Source organism: Salvelinus namaycush, chromosome 7 (genome assembly GCF_016432855.1).
Source record: "Salvelinus namaycush isolate Seneca chromosome 7, SaNama_1.0, whole genome shotgun sequence".
NCBI classification, from domain to species: Eukaryota; Metazoa; Chordata; class Actinopteri; order Salmoniformes; family Salmonidae; genus Salvelinus; species Salvelinus namaycush.
The window spans coordinates 48,238,866-48,248,991 of record NC_052313.1 but is presented as its reverse complement, the minus strand read 5'-3'; the positions used below and the strand labels follow the sequence as shown (position 1 = coordinate 48,248,991).

The 10,126-nt window shown below is 41.2% G+C and overlaps 1 protein-coding gene across 1 annotated transcript; it reads left to right on the top strand.

Moving 5' to 3' along the window:
• The first annotated feature begins 4,896 nt into the window (after positions 1-4,896).
• On the top strand, positions 4,897-8,838 carry LOC120051324 (toll-like receptor 13). The gene is made up of 2 exons (XM_038998142.1): positions 4,897-5,076; positions 5,457-8,838. The coding sequence occupies exon 2, from the start codon at positions 5,600-5,602 to the stop codon at positions 8,516-8,518; it is 2,919 nt and encodes a 972-aa protein (XP_038854070.1). The 5' UTR covers positions 4,897-5,076; positions 5,457-5,599; the 3' UTR covers positions 8,519-8,838.
• Positions 8,839-10,126: the final 1,288 nt, after the last annotated feature.

Sequence of the window (10,126 nt, the reverse complement as noted above, 5' to 3'; positions counted from 1 at the left end):
ACACTGTATTTTTGCATTATTTTAACCAAATTGAACATGTTTCTGTAACGGAATTCCTCCTCCTCTTCATCCGAAAAGGAGGAGTAGTGATTCGACCAAAATGCAGCGGGTTGTGAATACATAATGATTTATTAAAGCAAACGACGAAACACGAAAACAAACACTTGGAAGGATTACAAAATAACAAAACAACGTAGACTGACCTGAACGTAAGAACTTACATGTAACACGAAGAACGCACGAACAGGGAAAACAGACTACACAAAAACCGAACGAACAAACATACCGAAACAGTCCCGTGTGGCGTAACATACACAGACACAGAAGACAACCACCCACAACAAACAATGTGAAACAACCTACCTTAATATGACTCTCAATCAGAGGAAACGCCAAACACCTGCCTCTAATTGAGAGCCATACCAGGCAACCCATTAACCCAACATAGAAAACACATAACATAGACTACCCACCCAAAACTCACGCCCTGACCAATTAAACACATACCAAACAACAGAAAACAGGTCAGGAATGTGACAGTTTCATTATTTATTTGAGACTAAATTGATTTTATTTATGTATTATTTTAAGTTAAAATAAGTGTTCATTGTTCATTCAGTACTGTTGTAATTGTCATTGTTATGAATATACAGTATATCACAAAAGTGAGTACACCCCTCACATTTTTGTAAATATTTGAGTATATCTTTTCATATAGTGAGTGAGTAGTGAGTGTACAGCTTGTTTAACAGTGTAAATTTGCTGTCCCCTCAAAATAACTGGGACAGGTTCCACATTTTCACTTAGGGGTGTACTCACTTTTGTTGCCAGCGGTTTAGACATTAATGACTGTGTGTTGAGTTATTTTGAGGAGACAGCACATTTACACTGTTATACAAGCTGTACACCCACTACTTTACATTGTAGCAAAGTGTCATTTCTTCAGTGTTGTCACATGAAAAGATATACTCAAATATTTACAAAAATGTGAGGGGTGTACTCACTTCTGTGATATAGTGTATATATACACGACTGTGTGTATGTATATATATATATATATATATATATATATATACATACACACAGTCGTGGCCAAAAGTTTTGAGAATGACACAAATATTCATTTCTACAAAGTGCTGCTTCAGTGTCTTTAGATATTTTTGTCAGATGTTACTATGGAATACTGAAGTATAATTACTATGGAATACTGAAGTATAATTACAAGCATTTCATAAGTGTCAAAGGCTTTTATTGACAATTACATGAAGTTGATGAAAAGAGTCCATATTTGCAGTGTTGACCCTTCTTTTTCAAGACCTCTGCAATCCGCCCTGGCATGCTGTCAATTAACTTCTGGGCCACATCCTGACTGATGGCAGCCCATTTTTGCATAATCAATGCTTGGAGTTTGTCAGAATTTGTGGGTTTTTGTTTGTCCACCCGCCTCTTGAGGATTGCCCACAAGTTCTCAATGGGATTAAGGTCTGGGGAGTTTCCTGGCCATGGACCCAAAATATCGATGTTTTGTTCCCCGAGCCACTTAGTTATCACTTTGCCTTATGTCAAGGTGCCCCATCATGCTGGAAAAGGCATTGTTTGTCACCAAACTGTTCCTGGATGGTTGGGAGAAGTTGCTCTTGGAGGATGTGTTGGTACCATTCTTTATTCATGGCTTTGTTCTTAGGCAAAATTGTGAGTGAGCCCACTCCCTTGGCTGAGAAGCAACCCCACACATGAATGGTCTCAGGATGCTTTACTGTTGGCATGAACAGGACTGATGGTAGCGCTCACCTTGTCTTCTCCGGACAAGCTTTTTTCCGGATGCCCCAAACAATCGGAAAGGGGATTCATCAGAGAAAATGACTTTAACCCAGTCCTCAGCAGTCCAATCCCTGTACCTTTTGCAGAATATCAGTCTGTCCCTGATGTTTTTCCTGGAGAGAAGTGGCTTATTTGCTGCCCTTCTTGACACCAGGCCATCCTCCAAAAGTCTTCGCCTCACTGTGCGTGGAGATGCACTTACACCTGCCTGATGCCATTCCTGAGCAAGCTCTGTACTGGTGGTGCCCCGATCCCGCAGCTGAATCAACTTTAGGAGACGGTCCTGGCACTTGCTGAACTTTCTTGGGCGCCCTGAAGCCTTTTTCACAACAATTGAACCGCTCTCCTTGAAGTTCTTGATGATCCGATAAATGGTTGATTTAGATGCAATCTTACTGGCAGCAATATCCTTGTCTGTGAAGCAATTTTTGTGCAAAGCAATGATGACGGCACGTGTTTCCTTGCATATAGCCATGGTTGACAGAGGAAGAACAATGATTCCAAGCACCACCCTCCTTTGAAGCTTTCAGTCTGTTATTCGAACTCAATCAGCATGACAGAGTGACCTCCAGCCTTGTCCCCATCAACACTCACACCTGTGTTAACGAGAGAATCACTGACATGATGTCAGCTGGTCCTTTTGTGGCAGGGCTGAAATGCAATGGAAATGTTTTTTGGGGATTCATTTCATTTGCATGGCAAAAAGGGACTTTGCAATTCATCTGATCACTCTTCATAACATTTTGGAGTATATGCAAATTGCCATCATACAAACTGCGGCAGCAGACTTTGTAAAAATGTGTATTTGTGTCATTCTCAAAACTTTTGACCAAGACTGTATATATATATATATATATATATATATATATATATATATATATATATATATATCGGCAGTGGCTTTTTTTGTCCTCCAATAATCGGTATCGGCGTTGAAAAATCATAATCGGTCGACCTCTAATGTAGTGTATAGTCTGTTACGGACAGAATGCACTAAGTTCTGTAGACTTGATCCTTTGCCAAAGTTTTAAAAAATGGCGCTGTTTAGGAGTGCAAGGGTGAATTGAGTTATTGAACATTCGCACTTCAGAGTAGACTTTCCCTAAAGGATATATGCAAATACATGCTATAACGAGCCAATAGAATCTCACAAGGATGTGCTTGGCTCTGGCCACCTCATTGCTTGTTCTGCTCTCATTGGAAACAATGACAATGATTAATCTTGGGTTAGTTACCAGTATCTTAGTTGCCTTTGATCTTAGTTGCCTTCCTTGATGCCGGAGATGGGCAGTGGGGCCTCTTTGGCTACTGCCCTAGGGGTGGCAGACAGGTCCTTATCACAGGAGGCTTGTAACACCTTGATTGAGGAGGATGGGCTCATTGTAATGGCAGAACGGAATAGTTCCGTTCTGTCCCCATAGGAGAAACCTTTTTGGTTCCAGGTAGAAACCTTTTTGGTTTCAGGTAGAACCCTTTTGGTTCCATGTAGAACCCTCTGTGGAAAGGGCTCTACCTGGAACTAAAAGGGTTGTACCTGGAACTAAAACTAGTTCTTCAAAGGCTTCTACTATGGGGACAGCCGAACAACCCTTTTAGGTTCTAGATAGCACCTTTTTTCTAAGAGTGTATCAAACACGTTGTTTCCATGTGTTTGATAGCATTCCATTCACTCCATTCTAGCCATTATTATGAGCTGTCCTCCTCTCACCAGCCTCCTGTGGTCCTTATGTCCTTCTCTCTCCACTTATTCAATGGTCTTTCCTCTCACCTGTGGATGAAATAAAGTCTATGAAATATGAATGAGAAATAGAACAATAAATACAAGGGGAGGGTCACACAAAGTATCCATATCAGTTCAGTTTCACCATAAAGTTTCACCGTCATACAATTATTACAAACAAAGCATGTGTGTTTAGTGAGTCCGCCAGATCAGAGGCAGTATGGATAACCAGGGATTTATTGGTTTATACGTGCGTGAATTGGACCATTTTCCTGTCCTGCTTAGCATTCAAAATTTAACAAATACTTTTGGGTGTCAAGGAAAATGTATGGAGTAAAAAGTACAATATTTTCTTAAGGAATGTAGTGAAGTAAAAGTAAATGTAGTCAAATATATAAATAGTAAAGTAAAGTACAGATACCCCAAAAATCTACTTAAGTAGTACTTTAAAGTATTTTTACTTAAGTACTTTACACCACTGCACACAAATAACTCTCCCTCACTCAATAATCGTCCAAGGCAATGCAATGAATTCAAACATGAGAGTTACACATTATGGACCAATTTCTAATACTTATAATGTTCAGCTCTGTGAAGCTTTTTTTGTTTAAGTTTCATCAGTTGGTTTTGTTAGGCTATATTTGCTGTGAGCCTAAATGGCCAGCCTCTTGAAAAAGTTACTAATTCCATGTTGCATTCCCTGCCATCCTGAGCCTTCTTTACTAACACATAACTTTGTATATTGCGTTATCTAGTGGACATAAACTGTTATTACACCAAGGATCCAAAGAAGTGTCTCTTCTAAAAGACTGGTTTTAGACATTTCCTTGACCAAGCAATATGTCATAACTTGATGTTTCAGAGATTTACTTGTTTGGGTGAGCAGCAATCAAAGCATTTTGTATTTCATCAACAGCGGGTGATTAGTAAGTGCTAGTACCAGTTAGAATTTTGGATCAGAATGTGCTTCAGATCTTAGTTCTCAGAAATGATTTCTTAATTCTAAGTTTACTTTATTATTGGGGTCAGCAACAGCATTTTCTTCTGACGTCCAATTTTGTGATGTTTGCTCAATAACTTTCTTCTCACTTCCTCCTCACTTATGGTAAATCATCTGTTCCCCTCCAAATAATGAGAATGACACATTTCCTCTCTCTCTCACTGCATTGAACATGGCAGTGTGTGGGTCTTTTTAAACCAGGGTATTTTCAGTGGGTGTGACCACTCTATTTCGGGTTTTCTCTCTCTCTCTCTCTCTCTCTCTCTCTCTCTCTCTCTCTCTCTCTCTCTCTCTCATCTGTCCCTTTAACTTAATCAACGCGGTGTGTCTAGTCTACCCAGTCACTTTGTGCTGTATCTGTGCTTACAAGTCAAAACGTTATCCAAGTCTAAGACTATTATATTAACAAAGGGTTTTAATATAGTGAAGTAAAACGGCAGGGAAGCGCTCTTTGGAGCTTGGTGGTAGAACCGGGACTCAGGTGATCACAGTCCTATGCTGCACTATCGTTCACTGTGACTGTCCTCTGACAATTGTGAGTAAAAATAATTACCACGTATTTTGGCTATGTTTTTCATTGTCTATCTCCTAAAAAATATGATACAATATGTTTTGTGATTTCTCTTATTCAGACAATGTTTTACCCTTATCTACTCATTTTTAATTTGATAGTGGTCTTCTCCTTTTTTCCTCTCTAATATAGTTTGTCTTTATCAGTAAAGCAAACTTTTGTGAGCTATGTTGATATATTGGACTACCTATCATTAATCATCTGTCAGTTATTTTGAGGACCACAATACCAACAGCTGTCAATGTTATTGCAATTTAATTAGATTGTCTAATTATGTAATATTTCCAGTCCACCAAAATCATGTAACAGTTAGTCACTATATTTTTCTTTGTTATTTACTCTAGAACTGAAGAAGACGTCAATCCACTGGGCACATACTTCAATTCAACGTCTATTCCACGTTGGTTCAACGTCATTTCATTGAAATTAGGTGGAAATAACGTTGATTCAACTAGTGTGTTGTGCCCAGTGGGAAGCCTCTAACACGATGACACTCAAGATAACCATGCCAGGAAAACAAAGTGGGTCTACATTCTCTCAGCTGAGACTCTTTCTTTGTTTCCTGATGTATTGCTGGGGTCTAGCTGATCCAGCATGTGGGTACTTCCTGAAAAACTGCACAATCCGGGGTAATCTCAGTGACCCCTCTGACATGAAAGTACTCTGTTATAACAGGAATCTTGAAGTCATACCTATAGCTATTCCGCGGAAAGTAAGCAATTTAGACTTGGCCATGAATAACATTTCCAAGATCGAAAAGTTGGATTTTAAAGGCCTATCAAACCTCAAATTTCTAAACATGTCCAGAAACCAGATCTCTCAAGTGGACGATGGGGCTCTTGGACACCTAGAGGCTCTTCAGGAACTGGGTTTGGCTCATAACAGACTCACAACCCTGTCAGACCATTTGTTTCAGGGCCTGGTTAACCTCTCCCTGCTACATCTGGACAACAACCTCATTGCAACCATCAGCTCCTCATCCTTTCAGCTTCTCTCCAGTTTGAAGACAGTGAATTTAACCAAGAACAACCTTGAGAATATGAAGGAAGTTCAGCCCATCGTACAATTACCACACTTACATGAGTTGTACATTGGGAGCAACAGATTCACCTCTTTCCAGTCACAGGAAATATCAAATACGTCTATAGAGCTGAGGCTGTTGGATTTATCCCGGAATCCATTGGGAATCTTCAGGATCACGGCAGATGTTCTTCCTTACCTTGAGGTGTTAGACATCGCCTACTGTGGCCAACTTGGACACATGGAATGGGATGTGCTGGACAGGTCTTTTCTGAGCAACGTCAATCGTCTCAACTTGAGCGGCATTGAGATGTCTTTCGAGAGGATGGGTATGGTACTGCAGACTGTCAACTCATCATTAGTCCATCTGAGATTGCATGACCTCGTCAACGTCTCAAGGCTCAAGATCATTGCTCTCACTGATATTGCCTGCCGTATACCTACACTCAGTGTGCTCCGGCTGGAATATAACAACATAGGTAATCTCTCTGAGGAATTTCTGCAGTCATGTAAACACCTGACAGAAGTGGACATATCAAATACTGGTCTTACTCAGCTGTCTGACTTTTCATTCAGATCAATAGAGCAATTAAGTGCTTTGAAACTGGGCCACAATAGGCTTTCTTTCGTGCCAAAGGCCACAAAAAATCTACCGACACTGAAGATCCTGGATCTCAGCTTCAATATCATCAATAAACTAGGCTGCTCAGATTTCTCCAATCTTACAGAACTCACACAACTCATTATTTTCCACAATCAAATCCCCAACCTTCCGGGATGTGTTTTCCAGGATTTGAAAGAATTAAGGATCCTTAAAATGGGATCAAACAAAATCCTGACCTTGAATGATGCCTTCATGAATGCTTTGCACAAACTTGAGGCTTTGAATTTGGCAGGCAATAAACTGAGCTCTATCAGAAAAGGAGAGTTTAAAAGCTTAACATCACTCAAGACTTTACTTTTATTTGACAATCAGATTGCCAGCATGGAAGATGGAGCCTTTGAGGGATTGGTCAACCTTACAGAACTTAAACTGGGCTCAAATAAGATCACTCAAATAGGCATACGAAATACTGTGCTCATGGGACTCCCACTCTTAAAAAGTCTTGATATATCCTGTAATTACATCACATATGTAAATGATGATAAACTAAACCCTCCACCCTTCTCTCATCTGACATCTCTGGAGAACCTCAGGATATTTAGTCAGCGTCACAAGGGACTGTCTCATCTACCGATCAACTTCCTTGAAGGACTGAAATCTTTATTGTCATTCCAGGCAGGGAGTCTTAATATTAAGGAGCTGTACCCAGACACATTCATTTACACACCCCGGTTGTGGTTCCTTGATATCAGTAAGAATGAGTTCACAGCCCTCACTCCAAAGCTGTTTCACCCAATCCCAAGGCTCAACAGCCTGTACCTAACCAAAGCCCGAATTCAGTCCTTAGATTTCCTCATAGGAGCAAACCTCAGTAGAGTCACTTTATTGCAGGTGAGCAAGAACGACATAACAGTAGTCAATGAGACAGTGTTGCGTTCTCTCCCTGCCTTGACATACCTGGACATGCAAGATAATGCTTTCACCTGTGGCTGCAGCGATGCTTGGTTTGTCCAGTGGATAGAGAGCGACAACCAAACACAAGTTGTTGGTGCAGGAGAATTTACTTGCAACTATCCTGCCGATCTAAAGGACACCAAGCTGTTGGATGTTGAGCTTCAGTTCTGTATAGTACGCTTAGGACTTTACTACTACATCTCTACCACTTGTCTGGTCCTCCTCACCCTGATAGCATCCTTTGCCTACCACTTCCTGAAATGGCAGGTAATTTACGGCTATTACCTCTTCCTGGCTTTCCTCTATGACACCAAGCAAAGGAATAAGCACACGCCTCATGGCTGTCAGTACGATGCCTTCATCTCCTACAACGCCCACGATGAGCCCTGGGTCCTGAGGGAGCTTCTGCCAGAGCTGGAGGGAGAGCAGGGCTGGAAGCTGTGTCTCCACCACCGGGACTTCCAGCCAGGCAAACCAATCATAGACAACATTATGGACGGCATCTACGGAAGCCGCAAGACCATCTGTGTGATCAGCCGCCGCTACCTGGAGAGTGAGTGGTGCTCCCGGGAGATCCAGGTGGCCAGCTTCCGGCTCTTTGATGAGCAGAAGGACGTCCTGATTCTGGTGTTCCTGGAGGAGATCCCTACCCACCAGCTGTCACCCTACCACCGGATGAGGAAGCTGGTGAAGAGACGCACCTACTTGAGTTGGCCCAGAGCTGGGGAGCACACTGGGGTCTTCTGGCAGCAACTACGGCTGGCTTTAGAGACCAAGGACGGCCCTGCTGAGGAAAATCCCATCCTCTCTGGTGTGCAGGCTCTGTGATAGTGAAACCTTGTTTTGAAACAACCATCACACTCTGAACCTTATTTACATTAGAATATTAAAGATGCACTCTCAAACCTTTGTACAATTTCAGCCAGTATTTTTGAAAGTGGTGCTCACGAGCCAGAAGTGGTCCCCGTTTTGTGTTGTATTACACCATCTAAAGTGTTTTTTTACCTATTCTTATGATATTTTATGAATTTATTTCATACTATATAGTATGTTACAATTTTGCTGTGCTTATCATCCTGGAGTGCATCTTTAAGAAGTTCCTAAGAGTATTGATGCGCCCATGGGTCAATCTCAGTAACATAATAAAAAAAATCCCCATCAAAGTCAGTTTAAGCTATCAGGTTTTTTGCATGGGCTGGTTCTCAATCCACTGCTTCCGACAAACTGGTCTCAGAGCAATTCACATTATTCTGTACATATATCTTCGAGGCCAAATTTAGTATGATATTTTTAGTTTGGTATGTATTCATACAAAACTTACAATATGTGACAAATTTGTAAAACATAATATTTGTTATGAAATCTAGCTTGGTGGCCAGGTGGTTAATGTTAGCTAACTCACTAACGTTAGCTAGGCTAGGGGTTAGGGTTAGGGCTTAAGGTTAAGTTTAGTAGTTAGGTTAAAGGGTTTCGGGTTAGGGGAAGGGTTAGCTAATAAGCGAAGTAGTTACTAATTAGCATAAATGTAGTAAGTAGTTGAACATTTCTTCACTAGCTAAAATGCTAAAGTTGTCCGTGATGAGATTCGATCTCGTAACCTTTGGGTTGCTAGATGTTTGAGTTATATGCCCACCCATCTGTCATATGCAGCCATGACAAACCTAACATACCATACTACTCGGAGTGTTTCGGATTCACAGTGCATTCAGAAAGTATTCAGACCCCTTGACTTTTCCCACATTTTGTTACGTTACAGCCTTAGTAGAAAATGTTTTTTGTTTTTTTAAATCCTCATCAATCTACACCCAATACTCCATAATGACAAAGCCACATTAGGTTTTTTGAAGGTTTTAGCTAATATAATAATTTAAAAAAACAGAAATACCTTTTACATTAAGATTCAGACCCTTTGCTATGAGACTCGAAATTGAGCTCAGGTGCATCCTGTTCCAATTGATCATCCTTGAGATGTTTCTACAACTTGACTGGAGTCCACATGTGGTAAATTCAATTGATTGGACATGATTTGGAAAGGCACACACCTGTCTTTATAGGTCCCACAGTTGACAGTGCATGTCAGAGCAAAAACCAAGCCGAGAGGTCAAAGGAATTGTCCGTAGAGCTCCGAGACAGGATTGTTTTGAGGCACAGATCTGGGGAAGGTTACCAAAACATTTCTGCAGCATTGAATGTCCCCAAGAACACAGTGGCCTCCGTCATTCTTAAGTGGAAGAAGTTTGGAATCGCCAAGACTTCCTCGAGCTGGCCGCCCAGTCGAACTGAGCAATCAGGGGAAAAGGGCCTTGCTCAGGGAGGTGACCAAGAACCCGTTGGTCACTCTGACAGAGCTCTAGAATTCCTCTGTGGAGATGGGAGAACCTTCCAGAAGGACAATCATCTCTGCAGAGGGCACATGAAGGACTCTCAGACCATGTT

Excerpts from the sequence above, each read along its gene's own strand:
- LOC120051324 (XM_038998142.1), top strand. The coding sequence starts at position 5,600 with ATGACACTCAAGATAACCATGCCAGGAAAACAAAGTGGGTCTACATTC.